Below are 27,320 nucleotides of genomic sequence, written 5' to 3' on the forward strand. Positions count from 1 at the left end.
AAACCTATTCTCCACTCCACCATCTCGAAGGTTATAATAGTGGAGCAGATTTTTGGAGACTTTCCCAATCCTTCTGACTCAGTTTAACAAATATGTGCATTATAAATGATGGCTATGCTATAATTTTAGCCTAGATTAATCAATAATGGCAATTTTGTTGTTTGTATTTCCCCTAATTTGTATGTGTGCATGTGTATGAAAATAAGTGAGTAATCTATCTGTGAGGTGGACATGTGAATGGTGTGCTGCATGTGTGAAGGTCAGGGAATCATTTTGGGAATTAGTTCTCTCCTAACTTGAATCCTGCCAGCCCCTCAATTTTTTTGAAATTTATTTTTGGCTGAGCTGTTAGGGAGACATTATGATATCAGGCTCCTTCTTATTCCCCAAGTGTTTTAATATATGACCTAAGGCATTCTCTTAGGTAGCACATTTGGGCAACTTAATATTTATAGCCAGGCCATTTTTCAGTCTCTGAGTATATTTGTATTTAAAATTTAGAGGTAGTTTATGGTTGCTTATATATGGTAAATGCAAATGAAGCATTTTAAAAACAATAAGGACTGGTAGTCCTTTTTCATTTTGGTCAGGCCTAGTGATTACTTAGTGTTTTTTTCCAGTTGAGTAAGTAAACTGGTTATTTAAATTGAGTTCTGAAGTTGGTGTGAGTCCCAAAAGCTGCCTTTTATTTTAGAATGCTTTTTCTGTCAGATGCTAACATCTTGCTAGTGAAAATAGCTTTGGGATGATGTGGGTGTTGATAAGAATATAATTGTGCAAACAGGCTGATAGAAGGGCTTCTTACTAGGAACACTGCAGTGGGCTTGCAAGAATTTGGAGCAAGTGGTGATTTCTGACTATAGCTCTTGCTACTGCCCACTTTCTTGACAAGTATATTTAGACCTTTTCTTCAGGGAGAGTTATAGTGGTCCTAAATGTTCTTTGTGAAAACATGATGTCACTTATATTTGAATCTTTGCCTGATAATTTGGCTTTTTGGTAAATAGTTATTAATATGTTCTCTTTGAGTAGCCAGACAATACCAGGTTAACATGTAAGAAAGTAGAATAGATACTTATTAAATGTGCACATGGCTACAGAAATCCTTTCTGTGGGAACCATTTATTTTATTCAGCATGCACAAATGCTTATCTTTAGTTTTTGTTTTTTGCTTTTTTTTTGAGACAGGGTTTCTCTGTTTAACAGAGTTCTGTCTGTCCTGGACTTGCTTTGTAGACCATTCTATTTTGGACTTAGAAATTTGCCCTCCTCTGCCTCTTGGAGTACTGTGGTTAAATAAAGGTGTGCGCCACCATGCCTGGCTCTTATTTTCAGTTTTAAGTATTTATTTTGTATATGTGTGTGACCTATACTTGTGGAGGGCAGGGACAACCTTTGGAAGTCATTCTCTTCTATCATGCTAACATGCTAGTCCCAACGAATTGGAATCAAAATGTTGCCCCCCCCCCCTTTTCCTGGTTTTTGAGATAGGGTAGTTTTCTCTGTGTAGAAACTTACTCTGTAGACCAGGCCGGCCAGAGATCTGCGTGCTTCTGCCTCCCACCATACCCATCTGGGCTCGGTATACTTACTTTTTTGTCTGCTTTAAAAACATGACTGGCATTAATTTATCTATTACTTACCAGGGCAACTATATGAATTCTGAAGCCTAGACTACACACTTTATAGTACTGATTCTGTGCTAAAAGTATAGTTCTCTATAGTAAAGAGCTGAATTTTACTAACATACAATAAAGGAAGGACCTAGCTAGTAAAAATGTACTACAAAAGTTGCCTTAAAGTAACCCAAATAGGTATACTCTATGGTAACTTTTCCAGGTGAAATAAAAAAAACTATTATCCAATAACATAGGAAGCCAGTTGTTGGAATTATAAACATTATACACATATATTGCTTATTATACATATATAACATATTCTACATTTTAAAATAGTGGTGGCTGAATAGAAAAGACTTTTCTGAATTACAGTATTGATCGGGTACATTAGAATAATAAGTGTGACTACCAGGGAGAACTTAGTGTTCTTTGTTGGATTTTTGTTGTTGTTGTTGTTAGAGAAGATAATGATGTGGTACTAGACAATGTGAAATGAGGGGCAGGGATTAAAATCTATGATAGCATATATTTCAGCTGAGCATATATAACAACATTTTTAGCTGTATGTTTTTCTGATGTGCACACACTGCTTAAGCATTTCTGTTTTCAGTATTTTTCTATATGAGTGAAGATTTTATTTTTGGCTGTGAGTATGTGCGTATATGTGCATATCTGTGTGGGGCATGTGCACATGAAGGCAGGTACCTGTAGGGACCCAGGGGTCTCAGATACTCTGGAGCTGGCTTCACAGGCAATTGTGAGCTATTCTATGTGGGTGTTGGGAACTGAACTCAGTCCCTCTGGAGCAATAAGAGTTCTTAACTGCTGAGCTCTCTCTCCAGCCTTATATGAGTGTTTTAAAAGATGTGTGTATAAAGTTTTTCTTTAAAAAATTTTTTCAGTGTTGAAAACCAAGCTTGGGGCCTAATTCATGCACTATATCATTTTAGAACTCTAACTGAGCTATATCCCCAGGTGTTTTTTGTTTGTTTGTTTGTTTTTTGTATTTTCTGAGACAGGTGTCTCTGTAGACCAGGTTGGCCTTGAACTCAGAAATCTGCCTGCCATCCCAAGTTTACAACTTCCTGATTTTTAAGATGGTTTGGATGGTTACTAATACTGGAGGCTTGCTAGCTTAGCATTTACCTGTTTCCTGCAGGTTTGTTATGTACCTAAGTTACTGTAGATTGATCTACTAGAATATTCAAGGACCATGATGAGTGTTTAAATGTAATACAAATTATATCTAAGTGGTATATATACTTCATTACATTAAGCATTATGTACTTAAAGTTTTTCTATTAGCTCTTCTTGGCCTGGTAGCCAGGATTTATAAAAAATTAGTATTGTGCATGTATGTGCATGGCATGTGTACCACAGAATATATGTGGAATCAGAACAGATTTTCAGGGTGTGTTTTCTTCTTCCACGGTGGGTTCCAGGGTTTGAACTCAACTTTTTTTAGGCCTGTGCACGAGTGCTTTTATCAGCAGAGTCGTCTCACCAGCCCCCTGGTGTGTGTGTGTTTTAATTTCACTGTCATGGATCAATAACTTTTAGAACACAACAAAATTGAATTACTAGGAAAAAAAATTCAGACATTGAGGGTTGGAATATTGGCTCACAGGGTAAAGTACAGAGGACCTCGCCTCAGTTCACATCTATCTGACTTAGAGAATCCAACACTCTCTTCTGGACTCTAGGGGCACCAGGCACTTAGATGATGCACATATATACAGGGAAGCAAAGCATCCATACACATAAAAGTTTTTAAATTTAGACTGAAAATAATTGCGCCGTTGAGTAGTTATGTACTGAGTGTGGTGGTGGTAACACAAATCCACACTGGATGAAATGTCATGGAACTGTGTGTATACACAGAATTGATGTTTGAGTTCTGTGTTTAAAAAAGGGGATAACATGAAGTGTAGTTAGTTATGTGGACCTAGTTAGCTTTAATTGTCGACTTGAGGTGGCCTAGAGTCATTTTAGAGAGTAAAACCTTTATTTAGAAGTTTCTCAGACTGGCACCATGGTTTGGTCAGGTTGTGCTGGGCTGTTTAAGAAATCTTAGTAAGCTTGAGCCTGCAAGCAAAACAGCAAACAGTGTTCTTCCATGTTCCTTCCTGGCTTCCCAGAATGATGGACTGTATCGTGGAAATGTCAATTGAATGAACTCTTTCCTCTAAGTTGCTTTTGGTTAGTTTTTATCACAGCAACAAGAATCAAACTAGAAGCTGGGCGTGGTGGTGCACACTTGTAATCCCAGCACTTGGGGAGGTAGAGGCAGGCAGATCACTGAGTTCAAGGCCACCCTGTCTTGAAAAATCAAACCAACCAAACCAAAACAAAAAATCAAACTTGAACTTGGACCATATCAGTTTCTTGGTTTCATATTGTACTTAAGCTATATGGTTACTGTTGAAGAGAATATAGAATAAAGGATACTATTTTTTGTAACTTACTGTGACTTTTACTATTTTTCTAAGAGCTTCAAAGAATACAGGCTGATCATTGGTCAAGGTCACGTTGTTGTAAAAATTTCTAAACTTTTAAGCCTCAATTTTACCATATGATAAGAAGCAGTGAGTCAACTTGATTGCCCTGAAATCCAGTTCAGGGAAGAGTCCCTGTTGCTCTCCCCTATTGCTCTTCCCTAGACTCATATCTATACCATTCCTGTTTTACTTTTGTCTCTCATATCTTACCTCAGTCTATGTTTCTTGTTTGTCCAAATTTACTTACTGTGTGTCTGAGTTGTGCCATGTATGTTAAAATGAGCAAGATGTGTTTATTCAAATAGAGGAGACTAGTGTAAGCAAACTATTTTTTATACATTTCTAATGAAAATCACTAACAGCTCTCATTAAACATTTTGTTTCAAGTGCTTTGTTTCAAGAGGTTATTAGATACAATCTGTAAAGACAGTATTTGCTATCAGTTTATACATCTCTTCTAGAGCCTCTATTTTTGGGAATAACGTACTTTAGAAAATGTTGGACTTTATTCAGACTTAGTCTGACTGAATTTTTTGTTTGGTTTTGGATTTGGAGACAGGGTTTCTCTGTGTAGCTCTGGCAGTCTTGGACTTTGAATTTACAGAGATCCACCTGCCTCTGCCTCCCTGAGTGTTGGGATTAAAGGTTTGTGCCACCGTGCCTGGGTGACTTGTTTTTTTTTAATTAAACTTTTTTGTTATGTTTTATTTTTTGTTTCAGAGTCCCAAATAATCTAGTCTGGCTCCTAACTTAATGTAAAGCTGAAGATGATCTTATCTAACCCTCCTGCCTCCACTCCCCTGGGCTGAGATTGCAGGCATGCGTTACTTACTGTATCTGAAGTTTTGTTTTTATGTAATAGGGTCTATACTACATCCCATTCTGGCTTTGAACTGGTGATTTTCCTACCTCTTCCTCCTGAGTGTTGGGATTACAGGCCAGTCTGCATGGTAGTTTTATGTCTTTTCTTGTGAAGGACTCACTTTCCCCCACACTAATTTTTCTTTTGAATCTTCACAGTAAATGATTATAAAAGTAGCCTTCCAAGTGCTGGGATTAAAGGCATGTGCCATCACCTTCTGGGTGTTATTCTGTACTTTTAAGTGTTTGTAAGTATGCATGTGTACCATGTGTAATATCTGGTGCCCACAGAAGCCCTAAGAGGGCATCAGCTTCCCTAGGAACTAGTTATAGTGAGTTGTAAGCTGTCATGTGGATGTTAGGAATGAATTCTTGAATGCAGGATTTTAAAAGTTAATTTGTGGTCAGTCATGGTACATGCCTTTGGTCCCAGTATGAGGGAGGCAGAGGCAGGCAGCTAGGTTCCAGGTCAACATAGTGAGACTCTGTCTCAAAAAGATTGCTGATTTGTATAAAAGTCAAACAAATTGAAAGAGCTGACTTATCATTCCTTATTTTTGTCTTCTTGTTTAATATAGCTCAGCTTAAGTAAGAATAGGACTATAACACTAGCATAAAGTACTCAAATCTGGCAAAAGTATGGGATAGGTACAGTTTAAATTTTAAGTAGATCAGCTTATGTCTTTTGTCTGATTATAATAGCCAACTGATTGTGTTTGTTGCATTGATTAATGTTAGGATATATGTGTGAGAGTATCTTATTAAGTATTTGGTATCAAGGTTTTAATTTCATGGGATTTTGGGTAGTATGTGCAGATTTATAGTTTTCTCTGGGAAAATAGATGTAGTTGTATGTTTATTACAAATTTTCCCTGGGGTGCGTGTTTTTATTTTCTATTTTACTTTATGTTCATGGGTTTTTGCCTGCATGTATGTTTATGCACCACATACATGCAGTATCCATGCAGGCCAGAAGAGAGCATATCATCTACCATTTGGTTGGAGTAATAGGCAGTTGTGAACTGCCTTGTGGGTGCTGGGAATTGGACCAGGGTTCTCTGCAAAAGCAGCCAGTGTTCTTAGTTGTTTCAGATTATGAGCATTAAAGTGTTCCAAATGTTGTTTTCTTGAGGCAGGGTCTCATGTAGCACAGATTGGCCTTGAACTCACTGTGTAATTGAATATGACCTTGAATTTCTGATCCTCTGGCTCTTTCTCTAGTGCTAGGATTACAGGCATGTACTACCCTGGTGCTGGCTACTAAACCTGGTTTTTCATGAATGTTAGATAAGCATTCTTTTTTTTTTTTTTAATTTTATTTTATGTACATTGGAGTCAGATCCCTTGGAACTGGAGTTACAGACAGTTGTCACAGTTACAGACAGCTGCCATGTGGGTATTGGGACTTGAACCTGGGTCCATTTGGAAGAACAGTCAGCACTCTTAACCACTGAATCATCTCTCTAGCACCAGGCAAGCATTCTTTTGTTTGTTCGTTTTGTAGTTCTGACATTTGTTTCTCTGAGTATCCGTCACCTCTTGCTTACAGGGATCTGCCTGTCTGCCTTCCTGAGTGCTGGGATTACAGGCGTGCCCAGTGTAGACAAGCATTCTTAACTGAACTACATTCTCTAGCCTTCTTTCTGTCCCCTGACCCTGTTCCTCTTTGAACTTTAGGCTAGTTTTGAGATGTAACCAATGCTGGCCTTGAACTTGAATACTTTTGCTTCTACCTCTCAAGTGTTAGGATTACTGGTATGTAGATGACAATGCCTGGGTGGTTTGTTTAAGATAAGAATTTTGTTAATGTTGTTTAGTCTTTGTTGAACTTTGGGGTTCAAGCAGTCCCTGCTTAAGCCATCTAAAAGACTGGGACTACAGGCACAGGGCCTAGCTTTTATTTTGGAATCTGACTTTGTCTTCATTTTGTAGCCCCTTCTTCCTTTAAAAAAAAACTTTCAACATTATTATTGTATGTGTAAGAGGGAAGGTTATGTGATCTCTGTATGGACTTATACCTACCATGGCCTGCATATGGTCAGAGGCCATCTCTGTGTGGTCACTTCTTTTTGTCCTCCTTTCACATGTGGGTTCCCAGCTCTTCAAGCAAGCACCTTCATCTGCTGAGCCATCATGTTTCAGGACCACCACCTCATAATGTTTTCCAGTGATTCTGTAATTCATACTTTTTTCCTTCTACCAGCTGTATTTAGGATTAGGGAATGAAACAAAATACAAAATGGTTTGTATAGTATGGTTAAAATACCTAGAAGTATCACTGTTTAAATAAAAAGCTCCACAGACACCCAAATTGTTAGAAGGGTTTGTAGACCAAGATGATAATAGATTGGATTTGCGGTCTTTTCTTTTTGGGTGTTGGTAATTTTATTTTTTTCTTTACTATTTGTTTGTTTATAAGTTTCTAGGTAGGGTTTGCCTTTGTAGTACTGGTTGTCCTGGAACTCACTGTGTAGACCAGCCTGTAGATCTGCCTGCCACTGAAGTGTTGGCGTCAGAGGTGTGCACCACCACTGCAGGGCTTTGTTAGACAGTCATTTGCCTCTAAGCTTTATTCTCAATTTAAAAAATTATTTAATGTGTATGTGTGTGAAGAGAGTATTGAATTCTCTGGAGCTGGAGTTAGAGATGCTTATTAGATGTACCAAGGGTGCTAGGAGCTCAAAGGTCTTTTGCTCTTAACTGCAGTCATCTTTCCAGCCCAGCTGCTCAATTTTTTTGAGTCAAGGTCTGGCTGCATGAAGCTTGCTATAGACCAGGGTGTTCTTCAACTCACACAGATCAGTTTGCCTCAGAGTTTTCTGGGATTAAAGGCATAGGCCAACCACCACCTGGCTTTTTTTTTTTTTACTTTTTCTTTCTTAGACTTATTTGTTTTTATGTGCATGATTATTTTGCCTTCATGTATGTGTGTGCCATTTGCATTCTTGGTGCTCATGGGGGACTGAAGAGGATGTTGGACTTCTGGAACTAGAGTACAGTGGTGGTACCCTGTGGGTGCTGGGAGCTGAACCTTGGTTTTCTGTAAGAGTAGCAGATGCTCTCAGCTCATGGGCCATCTCTCTTCAGCACTAGATTTTTGTTGGTTTTTTTTTTGTTTTTTTTTTTTAAATAGGCGCTTCTCTGTGTATCAGCTCTGGCTGTCTTGTTACTCTCTTTGTAGATCAGGTTGGCCTCCACCTCACACAGCGATCACCTGCCTTTGCCTCCCTGAGTGCTGGCATTAAAGGTAGCACTAGATATTTTTAATGAGAGAAAATTTTAATTTGCCTTTGAATTTTTTGATTGTGTCTGTCTGTCTGTCTATCTATATCTATCTATGTATCTATCTTTAAGGCAGTGTTTCCTGTAGCCTAGGTTTGCCTGGCTTGTTATGTTGCTAAGGATGACTTTATGGACTCCTGATTTCCCCTACCTCTGCCTCCCAAGTTTCAATGTTAGGTGTGTGGTACCACACCTGTTTATGCAGTGCTGAGAATCTACTCGAGGCTTTATGTATAAATGTCAAGTACCCTACCAGCTGAGTTAAGTCTGAAGCCTTTACTGTTAAGACAGGGTTTGCTAAAGGACCCAGGCTAGCTTCCAGCTCTTTCTCCTCCTGCCTGAGTTTCTTGACTATGAGATTACAGGTTTATCCATCTAGGAAAACATCTACAGCTAACTATGTTGCCGTTGATAGCCTATGTGTCTTTATGCCTGGCAAGATATTATACATGGGGGATAATATTCATCAGAGAATTGAGGAAGTACAGCAGTTCAGACTTGGTGTTTGATTCTTCATAGGAATCTGTGTGGGTATCTTTGTTATAATACCAGGTGCTAAGATGTATGAGGTAGTTGCACTGTGATGTGGGGTGCAGTTAGCCAAGGGACTGATGAATAGTTACTAATGGCGGTGGCACATGCCTTTAATTCCAGCACTCGGGAGGTAGAGGCCAGCGGATCTCTTGAGTTCAAGGCAAGCCTGGTCTACAAAGCTAGCTTCAGGACAGCCAAGGTTACACGGAGAAACCCTGTCTGAAAAATCAAAACAGATAAATGAATGAACAAATGAATAAACAATAAGTTGCATGCATATGCACACGCCTATACGTGCATAAAACTGTGATTCTTCTTGAGAGACATGTCCACTGCCCCTTATTTGTTGCCTTCTTTCTATCTCATATTTAGGTAATAGTGAAAGGTTTTTAGTTTCTTGTAGGAACTGTTCTGTTTCAATCTTTGCCTTTTGCTTGCGGTCATGCCAAAAGAACGTTCATTAAAAACTAATACTCTCTTTGGGATTTTTTTGCACTCCTGTTCTTTTAAACCAAGTTGTTTCTCACTTTGCTACATTGTATATATTTCAGTTTTCATGTTTACTCCTTTATGTTGGAATTTTATAACAATTGTATTTTGCTGCTTATTAAAAAATGTAAACAACTCAAGGTCAGGGTATTACTCACTTTTTTTTGGTTTCTAGTAAACATAGTGGTTTGCCCTATCGTCATTAAATAGTTACTACAAAAATGTAGCTAAGACAATGAAAGAATGGACAGGATTTAAAATTATCTGTTTTAATGAAAGATGCATTTATATTAAGTATTTATGATTCTTTTTATTCTTTTGCATGTTTTCTTGGCTGAATGGGAATAGAGAAGAAGAAAATGAGGTAAGTATAATTGAACATTTTAGAGTCTAGATAAGAGCTGAAATATTTAAAGTTAAGTCATTTTGATTGTGAAATGAAGTTAATAGTTTTGCTGAATTTTATTTATTTTTTGGAGCTATAGTAACTAATTCTAGTGAGTTATTTTTAGATTTAAAAGATTTAAGGAATTTAGAAAGGTGGCAGGGGCTAGCAGTTCTAGAATTAGTTTTATCTGTTTCTGTGCATTAAATTTTCATATAAAATTTAGTTTGAAAAGTAGATTGTTTCTTAAATATTTGAAAGCCACTGCTGTATGTATAATGTAATATGTGTGTACGATGTAAAAGCTTTTATTTCTTCACTTGAAATTATTATATGCTTTTCTTTATTTTGCTTTTTTAAGAAAGGTTTTCTATCTAGCCTCCTGCCTCTGCCTCCCCAGTTCTGAGACCAAAGTAATGGGCCACCATGCTTAGCTTTAAAACTGATTTTCAATTTTACCATGTTCAGGAATAATATTTCTCACCTGAATAATAGCCAAAATAAATTAAAGGACATCTACTAGAAAGATGTTGTAGATGGCATTTGTTGTTGTTGTTTTGTTTGTTTGTTTGTTTTTGATTTTGAGACAGGGTTTGATCTTTGGTGTTTTGTAGATAAATAACACACAAAAGCACCTGTTTTTCTATACTGAGGTGTGATTTACTGCCATGTATATAAATGTCTTCTACATTACCAGGTTAATAGAAATTCTTGTTGAAATGTTACTTGAGCTGAGCGTGGTAGTATGGTTGTAATCCCAGCAGTGGGTAGGTGGAAGTATGAGGACTAACATGAGCTCACAGAAAAGATTCAGCCTCAAAACCAAAAACCAAAAAACCACCACCAGAACAAAAACCACCTTCCAAAATAATAAAAACAAAACAAAAAATAGCTTTCCCTCAAAAAAAAGGACTGGGTATCTAGAAAATAAGTGCCAATAAATGGTAACTGTTAAAGCTGGGGCTATATACTTAATGATTCATTATTTTTTATACTTTCGGTTATGCCTAGAGTGTTTCATAACAACTGAATTCCATTTGTAGCAGAGTGAAAGTCCTACTACTGTTTTTTTATTTCCCTGACAAACATTTTAAATTGTGATAGTGACATTTTGAAAGAAAGTGTTTGTTACAGTAGTAATTGTTCTGTTCTTTTGTAGGCAAAGATTGAAAATGTGCAGAAAACAGGTTTCATCAAAGGACCAATGTTCAAAGGTGTTGCTTCTAGTCGATTTTTGCCCAAAGGCACAAAGACAAAAGTTAATTTGGAGGAACAGGGACGGCAAAAGGTATCATTCAGCTTCAGTCTTACAAAGAAAACTTTACAGAATAGATTTCTCACTGCACTTAGCAATGAAAAGCAAAGTGATTCTCCAAACTCTCCATCTACACCTCTTCAAGTAGACTCAAACCCTAAAGTTAAAATGGATGCTGGAGATACTCTTCCTGCTTCAGAAGAATTTTCCCCACCAAAATCAAGAGTGGAATTGGGTAGAATTCATTTTAAGAAACATCTACTTCATGTGACATCCCGGCCACAGCTGGCTACAACCACATTGGTAGCATGTTCTTCTCCTCCTCCTCCAATACAGTTACCAGCTGCCATAGCAGAGTCAACTATAGATTCACCACCTTCATCTCCCCCTCCACCACCTCCACCTCCCCAAGCCTCGTCACCCTCACCACCAGCACCAATATCAGAGCCAGTGACCTTGCCACAACCTCCACTAACAGTACTAATGACATCACCAGGACCCTTACCAGTGGATGTAGCAGTTAGGGCTCAGAAAGAACTGCCAGTTAAAATTGTACCTGAATCTTTAGAGGTGGATATGAAGCAGGATATTGTCTCTAACAGTTTGGAAGAACATACAACTCAAACTTTGAAGGAACAAGCAGAAAATCTTCTGCAAAAAGAAGATTCCCATATTGGGAAGGAAGAAGTTTCAGATGGCTCTAAGATAAGCCTCAGTTCTAAAAAAGCAAGTTCCAAGAAGAAATCTTCACAATTTGAAGGCGCATTTCTTGGTTCAGAATCTGATGAAGATTCTGTGCGGACTTCCTCCAGTCAAAGATCACATGATTTAAAATCTTCAACAAGCATTGAGAAAGAAAGAGATTTTAGAAAGAGCTCAGCACCTTCAAAAAGTGAGGATTTGGGGAAATCATCGAGATCTAAAACAGAGAGAGACGATAAATACTTTAGCTACTCAAAACTTGAAAGAGATACTAGGTATGTATCTTCCCGGTGTAGGTCTGAAAGAGATCGAAGGCGAAGCCGATCTCGTTCTAGATCTGACAGAGCCTCTAGAACTAGTTTGTCTTATTCTCGGTCTGAACGATCTCATTATTATGATTCTGATCGGCGCTACCATAGGAGTTCCCCCTATCGTGAGAGGACACGCTATTCTCGGCCCTATACAGATAACAGGACACGGGAGAGCTCAGACTCTGAAGATGAGTATAAGAAGACATATCCAAGGCGCACCTCCTCCCATTCCTACAGAGACCTAAGGACATCATCTTATTCTAAATCTGATCGGGATTGTAAAACCGAGAACTCTTACTTAGAGATGGAGAGAAGAGGAAAGTATTCTTCAAAACTAGAAAGAGAATCCAAACGGACTTCAGAGCACGAAGCCATAAAAAGATGTTGTTCTCCCCCAAATGAGCTGGGATTCAGAAGGGGGTCATCATATTCCAAGCATGATAACAGTACTTCCCGTTATAAATCTGCCCTTTCAAAACCTATATCCAAGTCTGATAAATTTAAAAATTCTTTCTGTTGTACAGAATTAAATGAGGAAAGCAAACAATCTCATTCATTTAGTTTGCAGACTCCTTGTTCAAAAGGTAGTGAATTAAGAACAATTAATAAAATTCCTGAAAGAGAAAAGACTGGGTCTTCTTCTCCATCAAATCAATTAAATGATTCACCTACTTTTAAAAAGCTAGATGAATCTCCTATTAAGTCTGAATTTATAGGACATGATAGCCATGATAGTATTAAAGAATTGGAGTCATTATCAAAAGTGAAAAATGATCAGTTAAGAAGTTTTTGTTCCATTGAATTAAATATAAATGGATCTCCAGAGACAGAATCTGATGTGGCAACATTTTGTACTTCTAAAACAGATGCTATTTCTTTGACTTCTGATGATAGTGTGACTGGATCAGAGGTATCCCCTTTGATCAAAGCTTGCATGGTTTCATCAAATGGATTTCAGAATATTGATAGATGCAAAGAAAAGGACTCGGATGATACTTGTAGGGAGCATAATAAGTCAAAAAGTCCGTTTAGGGAAACAGAATCTTCGTCATCACCACACCATGATAAACTCATTACTTTGCCAGTTAAGACTATCGATTATTCCAAAACATTAATTAGAGAGCCAGTTGATAAGAGACATTCTTGCTGCAAAACCAAAGATTCAGATAGATGCTGTGCTCCAAATGAGAGCTCCGAAGCTGAAAATATTGAACCTTCAGTTACGAAGATTTCTTCAAATAGCTTTATGAACATGCATTTGGAATCAAAAACAGTTACATGTGATAACAGAGAGCTCTCCGATCAGCACTCAAAATTTTCATGTGATGGATATAAGCAGAGCATCGGTAGCAGTAGTTCAGCTTCACTTAACCATTTTGATGATTTGTATGAGCCTATAGGGAGTTCAGGTATTGTTTCATCTCTTGAGAGTCTTCCATCAGGAATAAGATGTGAAGAGAACACATCTCCAATTATAGATGCAATGTTGAGTAAAAAAAACACAGAGTTTTTAAACTATGCAGGGAAAGAAACAGAAGCAGGTAGTGCCCTTCCTGATTCAGGGAAAGGATTTGCTTCTTGGGAAAACAGGCATAATAATGTGTTATCTGGGCAGTCTTTGCAAGAGGCCCAAGAAGAAGGGAATTCCATATTGCATGAGAGAAGAGGAAGGGCAGACATCTTAGATGAGGAAGAACAAAGAGGCCATACACATACATCTGATGATTCAGAAGTTGTATTTTCTTATGATTTGAACTTAACCATGGAAGACAGTGATGGTATAACTTACACCTTAAAATGTGACAGTAGTGGTAGTGCTCCAGAAATTGTTTCTACTATCCATGAAGATTATTCTGGATCTTCTGCAAGTTCAAGTGAAGAAAGTGATTCAGAAGATACAGAGTCTGATGACAGCAGTATTCCGAGAAACCGTCTCCAGTCTGTTGTGGTTGTGCCAAAGAATTCTACTTTGCCCACGGAAGAGACAAGTCCCTGTTCTTCACGGAGCAGTCAGAGCTACAGGCATTATTCTGACCACTGGGAAGATGAAAGGTTAGAGTCAAGGAGACATGCATATGAGGAAAAGTTTGAGAATATGTCAAGTAAAGGCTGTCCCCAAACTGAAAAATTCTTCCTTCATAAAGGAGCAGAGAGGAATCCAGAAACTTCTTATTCACAGTTCAGCAGAAAAGTAGATAATCACCTGCCTGAAATTGCTCATCCTCAAAGTGATGGGGTTGATAGTACAAGTCATACAGACTTGAAATCTGACCCTCTAGGTCACCTGAATTCAGAGAATGCAGTAAGAGCCAAAACATCTAGGCCACAAGAGCTACCAGTTTATTCTTCTGATGATTTTGAAGATATCCCAAATAAGTCTCGGCAACAGATGATTTTCTCTAACAGGCCAGATAGCAGTAGACTAGGAAAAACAGATCTGAATTTTTCTTCCTCTTGTGACATTTCCCGCATGGATGGAATGCACTCATCAGAAGATCTCAGAAACTTAGGGTGGGACTTCTCCCAACAAGAAAGGCCCACCACCACATACCAGCAACCTGACAGCAGTTATGGAGCATGTGGACCACACAAGTATCAACAAAGTACTGAACATTACAGTGGGACTCATAATTACTGGCAGGGCAATGGCTATTGGGATCCAAGATCAGCAGGTAGACCTCCAGGAACTGGGGTTGCTTATGATCGAATTCAAGGGCAGGTACCAGATTCTTTAACAGATGATCGTGAAGAAGAGGAGAATTGGGATCAACGAAGTGGATCACATTTTTCAAGCCAGTCAAAGTTTTTCTTCCATCAGAAGGACAAGGGGTCAGTGCAAGCACCTGAGATAAGCAGCAATTCAATTAAGGACTCTCTAGTTATGAATGAAAGGAAAGATTTTTCAAAAATCTTTGAAAAAAATGATATAAAAGAAAGAGGGCCTCCTAAAAAACGAAGGCAAGAATTGGAGAGTGATTCTGAAAGTGATGGTGAACTACAGGCTAGAAAGAAAGTTAGAGTGGAGATTGAACAAGGGGAGACATCAGTGCCCCTACATTCAGAGCTGATGGGGCCTTCCTGTGCTATGGATGACTTCAGGGACCCACAGCGGTGGAAAGAATTTGCCAAGCTGGGGAAGATGCCTTGCTACTTTGATCTTATTGAAGAAAATGTTTATTTAACAGAAAGGTGAGCCTCACATACTTTTTGAATACATTTTTGTTACTTTTTTATAAAATAGTAATAGGTGCTCAGTAGTTTAGACTGAAATAAGAGTTGAATGATAAATTTCAAGTAACAATCTATAAAATGTTTTCCATTCAGATTTACTAATAGATTCCATTTTTTTTTCCATCTTGAAAAAGGACTAGAGAGATGGCTTGGGTTAAGAGCACTGGCTACTCTTCCAAAGGTCCTGAATTCAATTCCCAGCACCCGCATGGTGGCTCATAACCATCTATAATGGGATATGATTCTGTCTTCTGGTGTTCATGAAGACAGAACACTAATGTACATAAAATACACAAATAAGTTAATCTTAAAACAAAAACAAAACCCTCTGTTCTTAACTTCAGGTTGCAGTATTTTAGGAGCTGGAGAAACAAATGGCTCTGTGGTTAAGAACACTGACTACTTTGCCAGAGGACCCAGGTTCAATTCTGGTACCCACACGGCAGCTCACAACTGTCCAACTCTAGTTCCAGGGGATGTGACACCCTCACACAGACATACATGCAGGCAAAACACAAATGCACATGAACTAAAAATAGATAAATTTAAAAAAAGAAAAAGGATGTCTAGTTTGGTTTTTTTTTTTTTTTTTTTTCATTTGGTTTAAAAAAAGTATAATGTCCAGCACTTACAAAGCAGAATCAGGTGAATCTCTTCTGAGTTTGAGACCAGCTGCTCTGCAGAGTGAGTTCTAGGATAGCCAGAAACTGTGTCCCAGGGGTGGCATGGGTGGGGAAAGATAAGCTAGTCTGATTTTTGCATATGTAACTCTTTTTTCATGTGGTCTTAAAAAGTTTAATTTAAGGTAGCCTACTTTTTCTTCTTAATTCCTTTTTAATGTGAAATTGTGACTGAAAAATGAAAGAAAAAGTCGAGTGAGCAGACAGGTGATGGTTCAGTGGAAGTACATTTGCTTTGGTTGCAGAGGATGCAGGTTCAGTTCCTAGCACCCACACAATAGGGCCACTCTCAGCTGTCTGTTACACTAGTCCCAGGACATCCCACGTTCTCTCCTGGTCAACTCAGGAACTTCACAAACGTGGTACACAGACATAAATGCCAACAGGACACTCATACACGTCAGAAATAAGATAGTTTTTAAAAAGGGCCAGTGATTGTTAGAAACTTTTTTCTTTTTCCTTTTATTCTTTGTTTTCGTTTTAGACCGTTTGTGTAGTCTTGGCTGTTCTGGAACTTGGTCTGTAGACCACGCTGGCCTCTGCTTCCGAGTGCCACCACCCTAGCCTGATACTTTTGTCTTTAAAACAAGTGCACATGAAGCCAGCGCCTTTAGGTATGATAAACCATAATTAGAGTACGGTAGTTTTTCTGCCAGTTGTCTTAAATTTTTTTAAATTTACGTATAATTATTTATTTTATGTGCATTGGTGTTTTGTCTGTATGAGGGTGTCAGATTCCTCTGAAACTGGAATTGCAGACAGTTGTGAGCTGCCCTCTGGGTGCTGGGAATGGTGCATATGTGGGGGAGGGGCAGAAGTGGGTGTTGGATACCCTGGAGCCTCAGAGGCAGTTGTGAGGTGGGTGTTGGTAGTTAGACCCCTGGTCCTGTGAAGAGCAGCATGCCGTCTTCACTGTGGCGCCATCTCTCCACCTTCTCAATGTGTTTATGTGTACTTTACTGCCATTTTCCTTTGTGGAAAGTTTCCCCCAGCTGAGATTCATCTAGTTATCATCCTTTAAGCACTTCAGAAATTTTGTTAAAATTTTCTTTGTACTGTATGCATAAATTAAAAAGACTTTATTCTATTTATTTATTTTTGTGGCAAGGTCTCATTCAGCCCAGGCTGGCCTTGAACTCTTGATTTTTTCTGTAAACTTCCACTTCCCAAGTGCTGGGACTACAAGTACATGTCAACACTATCAGTTTTGGCATGGGTTCTTATGAACAGCTTTATTTATCTACTAAAATATCTTGTGTTTTTGGTTGGTTTTTTGTGTGTGTGTGTGTGTGTGTGTTTTTTTTTTGTTTCTAAGTGCCAGTGTCTTTAATAATCTTTACACATTTATTTCCAAATTTTTATTGAGAAAATTTTGCTCCGGAATTGTTTGTCTAATTTATTCATTTTTACATTTTTGCTTTTATTTTTGAGATTGTCTCACTACATTTGTGTGTGGGCCCAGAACTCTTTGGATCTCTATCCTGCTGCCTTTGCCTCTTTTGAGCTACAGGTGTTCACTAGCTTGCTTGCTTTATTTAAAAAAAATCGACTCACTTTTTAAACAGGTGTGTACAAGTGTGACATCACTAAAAATGCCATGAAAGATTTGGTTGAATTATACACATTCTCTCTCACTCACTCTCACATTCTCTCTTTTTCTTCCCCATCTCCCCATCTCTCACATGTGAACCATGATCTCACTGTTTAACTCAGGCTGGCCTAGAGCTTGCTAAGTTGCCAAGACTGACATAAACTGCATATTTTTGCCTCAGCCTCCCTAGTGCTGGGATCATAGGCATTGTACCACTGTACCTAGCTCTGGCAGAATCAAAGCTCTTGATTAAAAATTTGTTTTGCTTTTTTTGAGATGGAATGCTATGTCTACAATTTTTTTTTAAGATTTTATGTGTATAAATGTTTTGACTGTATGTATGTATATATGCACACTGCCTGCATGCCTAGTACTTTTGGAGGCTGGAAGAGAGCACTAAAACTGGAGTTACAGACAGCTATGAGCCATCGTGTGGGTGCTGGGAACTGAGCCCAGGTCCTGTGCAAGAACAGCAAGTGCTGTTAACGCTGAACCATTATCTTAGCCCCATGAAACTTATTTAGGAGTTGGTCTTCCTGAGGCAGCTGAATTGTTTGTTTTTCATGAGTTCTGAAGTTCTGATTTCTGGGGGTTTGGTTTTGTTTTACAAAACAAGGTTTTCCTGTGTAGCCCAGGCTGGCCTTGAACTCAAAGATTTCCTTGTCTTGGTTTCCTGAGGGTGCTATGATTATAGGCATATACCACCTTGCTCTAATTCTCAAACGTTGGCTAACTAGCCACATCATTATTTGAAACTCACAAACTTTGCTGTTTTCTCCTAATCTTGGTATTTTGAAATTGCTCAGTCTGAGATTTAGCTGACCTGAACTAGGAAGTAAGGATTGAATTTCAAGACTAGAACTCATTCCTCCCCAACATTGCCACATACTCCTTTTTCCCCTCCCTCCCTTTCTCCTCCTGTGGTGCTGAGGAATTGAACCTAGGGCTTTCGTATTCTATCAGCAAGTGTTCTACTAACTGAGCTAGCAGTAGTTCCCAGACCTTTTTCCTGCAATCCCCCAAAACAGGGTCTCATACTGTTCTGGCTGGACATGCACTTGTGGTTTAGGCAGGCCTTGAACCTGTGTCCTTTCCTCAGGCAAGGGAAACTAGCTTGGATTACAGGCATACACCACCACACCAGGCTTTTATCTAACAAATGCCAATGATTAGATTGTTATTTTTTTTTTTTTCATCTACTTTTCCTTCTCTTTTTTGGGGGGGGCGGGTGTGTGTGTGTGTGTGCGGTCTGTGGGATGAGGTTGAGGGGGTTAGAGTCTTGCCCTTACAGTCGAGGCTGGCCTTGAACTCAGTGTTTCTACTTTAGTATTTTCTTCCTTTTGAGTGGTAGACTTAAGAAATGAATGTGAACCTGAGATTCAGTACTCATTTGATTGAATATATTATCTTCAAGAGACTTGCGTAACTTAATTTTATGACATTTTTTAGAAAGAAGAACAAATCCCATCGGGATATTAAGCGAATGCAGTGTGAGTGTACCCCTCTTTCTAAAGATGAAAGAGCGCAAGGTGAAATAGCATGTGGAGAAGATTGCCTTAATCGTCTCCTTATGATTGAATGGTAAGGAAAACGTTCCTTTGCTCTTACTCAACTCTTTTATTATGTGTCTTTATGAAAAATAATTAGTGAATGATACAATTTTAACCTTTTCCCTACATGTAAATGAATATTTATAAATAGAGCAATAAAAATTTCAATGTTTAGTAGAAAACATATTATGACAGATTTCCCTGCACTAATTATAGCATCTGCCACGTAAGTGGCAGTTCTATTGCTAATACTAATGTTCTGTTACTACTTTTTCTTTCATAGTTCTTTTGAAATAGGATCTCTTATGTAGCTCTGGTGGCCCTGGAACTCCCTGTGTAGACCAGGCTGCCCTAAAATACACAGAGATCTATTTGCCTCTGTCTCCTGAGTGCTGGGATTAAGGCTTGTACACCACCATAGTCAGTCTCTGCTGCTGCCTTTAATTTAGTCCTTTTGTGATGTTTGTGCCCTGAGAAGTAACTTGTGGTAACTTTAAACTTTGATGATGAAATAAATCAAAGATGAAGTACCGGGCTGGAGAGATGGCTCAGAGGTTAAGAGCACTGGCTGCTCTTCCTAAGGTCCTGCGTTCAGTTCCCAGCAACCACATGGTGGCTCACAACCATCTATAATGAGAACTGGTGCCCTCTCCTGGCCTGCAGGTACACATGCAGGCAGAGTACTGTATAAATAATAAATAAATAAATCTTAAAAAAAAAAAAAAAGATGAAGTACCAGCACTCAGGAGGCAGAGGCATGCAGATTTCTGTGAGTTTGAGGCCAGCCAGGGAAGGGAAGGGATAAATAGAAACCCTGTATCAAAAAATCAAAACCAAGACAAAAAAAAAGCTCAACCCCCCCCCTTTTTTTTTTTTTTGATAGTTTCTCCAGAAAAAGCATTAATGTGTAAACATAGGCTTTTTGTTTGTTTTCTTTGGTTGGTTGGTTTTGTTTTGTTTTTCGAGATGGGTTTCTTTGTATAGCTTTGGCTGTCCTGGACTTGCTTTGTAGACCAGGCTGGCCTCAAACTCACAGCAATCCATTTTCCTCTGCCTCACTGAGTACTGGGATTAAAAGTATACACCACCACACCCAACTCGCATTTTTTTTTTTTTATATGTAGAAATAAAAACATACTGCATATACTTCTGGATAATCAGACCTAATCAAACCTGTCTACTTTTTTCTCCCAGCAGCATTACATTTTCTGTTCATAGTTGACCCACAGTAATTAATTTTCTCATGGTACATACTGATTAGTATAATTCATAAAATGCTAAATATCTCTTATTAAAATTATTTTCTTTGTTGTTTAACACAGGGTGTAGGTAGCCTTGGCTGGTCTGGAAGTTGCTATGTAGACTACCTGGGCCTAGAACTCATAGAGATCCACCTGCCTCTCTCCCTCTTAGCAGAACTGAAGTCGTGCATCATTATGCCTTGCTAAAAATGTTAGATAGGTTTTTTTAAAACCAATTTGATGAGTAAAACATTTTTTTCTTATTTCTATTTTATTATTTTCTATGTATGGGTATTTTTGCCTGCCTGTAAGCCTGTGCACTAAATGCATGGTACCTGTGGACGCCAAAAGAGTGAGTTTGACGCCCTGTAACTCGAGTTTCAGATGGTTATTAGCTGCCATATGTGTGCTGAGATGCAAACCCAAGTTCTCTGGAAGAACATCTGGCCCATCTCTCCCATCTGATTATTTTAATATGAAAACATATTGGGATAAAAAGAAGTTGCACACTTTATCCCAGCACTTAGAGGAAGAGCCGGACAAGTCTCTTGAGTTTGAAGCCAGTCTGTTTTATATCAAGAGTTCCAGGACTGCCAGGACTACTTAGTGAGTAGACAACCTTTTTTGATGATGAGACAGTTGTGACTTTATAGCCCAGTCTGGTAATCAATTACTGTGTAGTCCAGGTTGGCTTCAAACTCTCTGAGATTGTTTCTCCACAGTTTTTCATTGTGGGAGTACAGGAATGAGCTACCACTCCACTTCAGGGCTCTTTTTGAGACAAGGTTTTTCTTTGTAGCCTTGTCTGTAGACCAGGCTGGCCTTGAACTCACAGAGATCCACCTGCCTCTGCCTCCCAAGTGCTGGGGTCACAGGTGTGCAACACAGTGTCCATCCAGCTCAGGGCTCTTTATTTTTAATGTTAATAAAGTTGTTTTTCATAGCAAAGTATAACTTTTATTTTTGTTCCTATTAAGTTTCATAAAAATAAAATACATTTATCTCAGAAAAAAAATGAAAAATCACTTATTTCTACTTTTAATTTTGTATTTATATATGTGTACATGTGTGTTGTTACATTCAAAAGACCAAATTAATGATTTGAATGTAATGTAAAAGGAAGTGCACTTAAGTTAACCTAAGCAAAATAAAATTAATACAGATCAGATGTCTGTTGTTGGAAAATTAATAACTGGGCTGCCAAGTTGGCTTAATGGATAAAGGTCCTTACAATGCAAGCCTGATGTCCTCGCTCCCACATAATGGAAAAGAGAACTAACTCCTGTGAGTTGTACTCTAATTTCTGCATGCATGCAAGATAAATCTGATTTAAAGAATATTAATAACTATGATCAGAAAACACATGCATGATAACATAAAAGTTTAATAAGGTTCATTGGTACAGCTTTGATTAGCAAATCTAGTAAATGTCAATGTACTCAAAGATTATATGCAGATGGGAATTACTTTCTAGACAAAAGTAGCAGGCAGATATTTTGATTATCAAATGGTTAGACTATATTGTGCATATACTCCTTCAAGAGCAATATAGACACTGAAATTCTAAGTGCTTTTGTAATATAAGTGGTAATATTGAGTAATGTTCATTGGTTAGCTACACATAAACTGCGATAAAGATATTTGTTGTTATATAACACAGTCTAGCAAAAATGTTACAATTCTTTATGGTATTTAAAGATTTATCTTTTACTCATTTTTTGTTCCAGTTCCTCTCGATGTCCAAATGGAGACTATTGTTCGAATAGACGGTTTCAGAGAAAACAGCATGCAGATGTAGAGGTTATACTTACAGAAAAGAAAGGCTGGGGCTTGAGAGCTGCCAAGGATCTACCTTCGTAAGTTTTGTTTCTATGACTTTTCATTTTTGTGTTGTTGAATTTGGTTAGGCATTTTGTAGGAAGACGATTTATATCAGTGATGCTTACTAATGGTGATTATGTTGAATGACTACTTGGTTTAATAAATTGATTTCCACAAAATTATGAAAAAGTTCTTTGAGGCCTTTCATTCAGCTGCATCTTCAAGGCTGAATTGTTAGTCTCAAGGTATTGCTTGTTCTTTAGACTTCTTGATGTAAATTCCCACTCTTGGATTATTTAGTGGTTAGTTAGATTCTGGTATTTTAAGAACTTGTTTCAGGTAAAAGGGTTAGTGTACTGTCATTAAAGTAGAATGTTTGGTATAATACAGCCCATTTTAAGAGGGGTCATTCTAGTGGGGTCTGACTCCTGAGTGAAGCTCTGACTTTGGGAAGATAAATTTCCTTAAACTCTGTTGTAAAACCTGTGTCACATAGTATCAGTGATGAAATTTAGGGAGGAGAATTTGAAAGGGAAAGATCCTATATAAAGTATTTTTAGCAGTTACATAATTCACAAGACAGCCTGTGTAGGACCTCAAATTTTGTTACTATTACATAATACTTACAAAGTTGATACATTTCTTTGGTCGGAAAGAAACATCTTAGGATTGATTATTTTTACTTTCTATGTATGGATGTTTTACTGCTTTGTCTGTATGGACGTTGCACCACTTGTGTGCCTAATGCCTGAAGGAGCTGATGAGTATGTTGGAGCCCATGGACTTGGTCCTCTGGAGGAACAGGCTGTGTTCTTACTTGTGGAGGAGCCATCTGTTTCGCTCCTTAAATATTGATCATAAATATACTAATTTAACTTTTTAGGTTTAGCCTTGTGTAACTAGAGTGTTATTACTGAGATCTAATGTAGGCTGTTATAAAAATACATTTATTTACTGTGTTTTTCTATGGGTATTTTGAAATTAAGACAGTCTCATTATGTAGTCCTGGCTGCCAGGAAACTTACACTGTAGACCAGACTGGTCTTGGACTCAAAGGGTTCTACTTGTTTCTGCATCCCAATTGCTGGAATTAAATCATGTGCCACCTTGTCCAGCTGAGTCTTATTATTAATTTAAGTATTTATTTTAGTTTTTTAAAACAGGGTTATCTGTTGTGGCCCTGGCTGTCCTGGAATTCACTCTGTAGACCAGGGTGGCCTTGAACTCACAGAGATCCTTCTGCCTCTGCCTGCCAAGTGCTGGAATCATAAGTTTATACCATAACAGATGGCCTAATCTTTTTTGTTGTTGTTGTTTTTTAAAGAATTCTTTTCAGTTGGTAGGGTAACTTGAATGAGCACACTGATTATATCAGTATCTGATAAACAAAACCAAAAGATTTACTTTTGTGAGTGTGTTTGTGTGTGTCTGTATAACAAACTTGTGAGAATTAGTTCTTTCCTTCTACCATGTATATTTTAGGAATTGAACTCAGGTTCAATCAGACTTGGTACAAGTACCTTAACCTCTTGAGCCATCTCCTCCCCCCCCTTTACATTCTTAAAATTGTTTCATTGTTGCGTATTTTGAGGGTTAAAACTTCCAGGCAGGTTATTTCAGTTTACAGCGGAGGAACAAAGCATAAAAAATAAAGCCAATAGTTGAAGTCCTTAGTGGAAATAAACTCTCAGAGAATAAAGGGATGTAAAGAGACTTGATTTAATAGCTTCATAAAACATGGGTGAATTACCAAGGAAAGAACCATCAAGTATATAAGATAGCTGACAGAAGCCAACGAGAGATTAGTCACATTTACTTGTGATTAATCTCTACACAAGTAGAGGCTACAGAGAAGTCACAAAAAATGCAGTCAGAGAAAAGGTATACTTTTGTTGTTAATATAGGATGTGCATTTAATCCTATCCCTCAAGGCAGAGTCAGGCAGATAAGTTTCAGTACAGCCTGGGATATACAGAGAAAGTATCTTGGTCCCTGTTCTATTGTTGTGAAGAGAACGAAGGCAACTCTTATAAAAAAAGTGTTTATTTAGGAACTTGCTTACAATTTCAGAGGCTAGTCCATTATCTTCATAGTGGGGAGCATTGCGCACGAAAGCAGACATGGTGTTGGAGAAATTGCAGAGAGCTATTTCTGATGTGCAGGCAGCAGAGAGAACCTGGACTAGCATTTGGCTTTTGAAACCTTAAACCCACCCCCAGTGACTTACTTCCTCCATCAAGGGCACACCCCCTGATCCTTCTAATCTTGTTAAAGAGTTCCATTCCCTAGTGACTAAGCCTTCAAATAATGGGGCCCATTGCTATTCAAAGCATCACAGAAATCTTGTCTTAAAAAACCAAAACCTTGCCTGGAGAGATGGCTTGGAAGTTAAGAGCACTGGCTTTTCTTCCAGAGGTTCAGAGTTCAATTCCCAGCAACCACATGGTAGCTCATAGCCATCTACAGTGAGATCTGTAGGCACACATCTGGCCTGTAGGCACACATCCAGGCAGAATACTATAATAAATAATAAAAAACAAAACAAACAAAACCAAAACCCGTGGTGGTGGTGCAAGTGCAGTTGCACAAGCACACCTTTAATACCAGCAGGGCTTAAAGACAGCCAGGGCTACACAGAGAAACCCTGTCTCAAAACAAACAAGCCAAAAAAAAAAAAAAACCTCTGGCTAGAGAGATGACTGAGTGGTAGATAACATTTGTTCTTGCAGGGGACCAGGGTTCAGTTCCCAGACCCACATGGCAACTCATAACCATTCATAATTCTGGTTTCAGAGGATCTGACATCAGTAAGCAACCAGGTATGCACATGGAACACAGACATATATGTACACACAACACTAGTCACAGAAAACATATACATCTATTATTGATACCAAATTTCTAATTGATTCCTAGGAAAATTAATTATTCATTATTTTTCCATTCCTTGGTCCAGGCCCCTGAACAACTCACTCTGTAAGAGTAAAGTTTGACTTTCATTCTTACAGAGTATAGTTTTCTTGGTCTTTATTCTGAATATTTTCTAAATCGCCTGTGGTATGCTGTCAGTCTGAAAAGTATTCAGATATATTACAATGTAGACTTGAATGTTATGATTTCCAGTTGGCTGTAGAGTTATATAAATTGCTGAAACCTCATTGGAGTTACTTGTGAAACTTCATTCATTGTCCTTCTTCATAACAGTTAGGCAACATGTCATCTGGTCTTTAGGACAAGTCCAGGTCTGAAAGCATGGGTGCTACTTTATGCTTTTTATATAATTTTTTCCTTTTCCCTTCCCTTATTCCTCCTCCTCTCCTCTTATTTCTTTCTGGTGTGAAAGATAACTCTATCTTGGGATATTCTTGCATAATAAGGCCTCTTCATTGCTATTTTGTACAGCTGTTTTATGCAAATTCATATATATTATGGGTAGTATTCTAGGCAATGAGACCAGCCAAGAAGCCAGAGCCAATTTGATTTTCATCATCATTAAAGAACTCAAGTAAGGGCCCAGAAGGGTTGCTGTATTTAAATTGCCTTAATTTTTCCTAGCATTTTTCAATATCATAGTTTCTTTAGAGCTCTTTTTACCAGTTATGAATCACTAACTTTATATTTGTAAGCCATATTTAAATTGTGTGTGTGTCAGTGTAACTCAGGGCATTACATAGTGCAAAGAATATACTTTACCAGTGAGCTTCATTCCCAGCATAAACATTTATTTTAATGTCCATATAAAGAATATGCATCTTGGAAGTATGTATAAAGCTTAAAAGTTTCTTGACTCAGCCAGGGGAGACAGAGAGGGAGGTGGATCTCTGACTTGAGGTCAGCCTGGTTTACAAAGCAAGTCCAGGACAGCCAAGGCTACATAGAGAAACCCTGTCTCCAAAAAAGTATCTTGACTGAATGGTCTTTTAAATATTTTAGGAGAGAGGTAGGTGACGCCTACCTATTGTCTATGCCTATTGTCTTGGTGCTGAAGAGACTGAGGCGGGGGGGGGGGGGGGATCTCAGGTAGAAGGCCAAGGCATCAGATACATGATATTTAGTAGTTTTTTCAGAATTTGTAAGTTTTCAGTATAATTCCTAGGCTGGAAGTGCAATTTTTTTTTTGTTTGTTTGTTGTTTTGTAGGAACACCTTTGTCCTGGAATATTGTGGAGAGGTACTTGATCATAAAGAGTTTAAAGCTCGGGTGAAAGAATATGCCCGGAACAAAAACATCCATTACTATTTCATGGCCCTGAAAAACGATGAGGTGAGCAGCATGGATGAGTTTACTTTAAAACAGATCTGGAAACTGTTGCATTGGTTTTAGGGTGTGGTGAGTTGATATATTGATTGATCTTTAAGTGACAAAAATTTGTGGCCAGAAGAAATGAACAAAATTTAATAACCATCTGTGGTGGCCAGTGCCTCTAATTTCTGCACTGGGTTGGTGGAGGCAGGAAGAACAGAAGTTCAAGACCATCCTCATCTATATGGGGAATTTGAGGCCAGCTTATGCTACATAAGACAGTGTTTCAAAACAAACCAAAACAGAAAGGATCAGAATAGTATGGAGTTTCTATTTGTTGACAAAAGGATGGGAAAGGATGGTGGTTATATGTAAACATGAACATATATGCTTCATATGACAACTTTAAAAATCATGGATGATTTGCAGAATGTTTTTATGTGGGTTATTTTAATGCTTGGAACTGTAATTCCATTTTAAAGTGATATTAATGAGCACGTTACTTGTTGATTCAAACAAGTTTCACACAACTTTTTTATGAGAAATGACATGTTAATGTGTTTTGTATTTTATAAATCTTTTCAAAAATGTGTGGCTTGGTAAAGTTCTGCTAGATCCTTATATCTGCTTCTGTCTTCAAGGTAGAAATGCTAATTTTAGGGAGCTATGTACCTCTAGACTTACTGGGTGTGACCTATCAAATTTTCACTCAAGGGCATTTGGACATATACTCAAGTTGTAAAGCTACTGAACTGTAGCACCGTACCTCTTTTAAAAAGAATTATTTCACATGTGAGATTGAAATGCAATAAAATATGAGAAGTAGCTAAAAGTAGGTAAGAGAGACAACATATATATTTTCTGGTTTGTTTTTGTTTTGAGACCAGATCTCACTTTGGCCTATCTAGAACTGAATAGGCTGGCTTGGATTCTTAGTGATCCTCTTGCCCCTGCCTCTGGACTGCTGGGATTAAAGGTTTAAGACACTGTGGCCTAGCACTTCTGAGTCCTTCAGTATAACCTTGAAC

General features: G+C 38.1%; 1 protein-coding gene across 1 annotated transcript in view; it reads left to right on the top strand.

Annotated features, from left to right (window-relative positions):
• Window positions 1–10,827: 10,827 nt before the first annotated feature.
• The window catches only part of Setd2 (SET domain containing 2, histone lysine methyltransferase), a 77,660-nt gene continuing 61,167 nt past the window's right edge, over window positions 10,828–27,320 (top strand). Inside the window, exons 1-4 of the mRNA XM_055601590.1 lie at window positions 10,828–15,125; window positions 18,888–19,019; window positions 21,957–22,085; window positions 26,190–26,313. Coding sequence (XP_055457565.1) covers window positions 10,873–15,125; window positions 18,888–19,019; window positions 21,957–22,085; window positions 26,190–26,313 — 4,638 coding nt within the window. The 5' untranslated portion in view covers window positions 10,828–10,872. The remainder of the gene's footprint in view (window positions 15,126–18,887; window positions 19,020–21,956; window positions 22,086–26,189; window positions 26,314–27,320) is intronic.

The sequence above is a fragment of the Psammomys obesus genome, unplaced genomic scaffold, assembly GCF_907164565.1.
Source record: "Psammomys obesus unplaced genomic scaffold, mPsaObe1.curated_primary_1811, whole genome shotgun sequence".
Taxonomy (NCBI): Eukaryota; Metazoa; Chordata; class Mammalia; order Rodentia; family Muridae; genus Psammomys; species Psammomys obesus.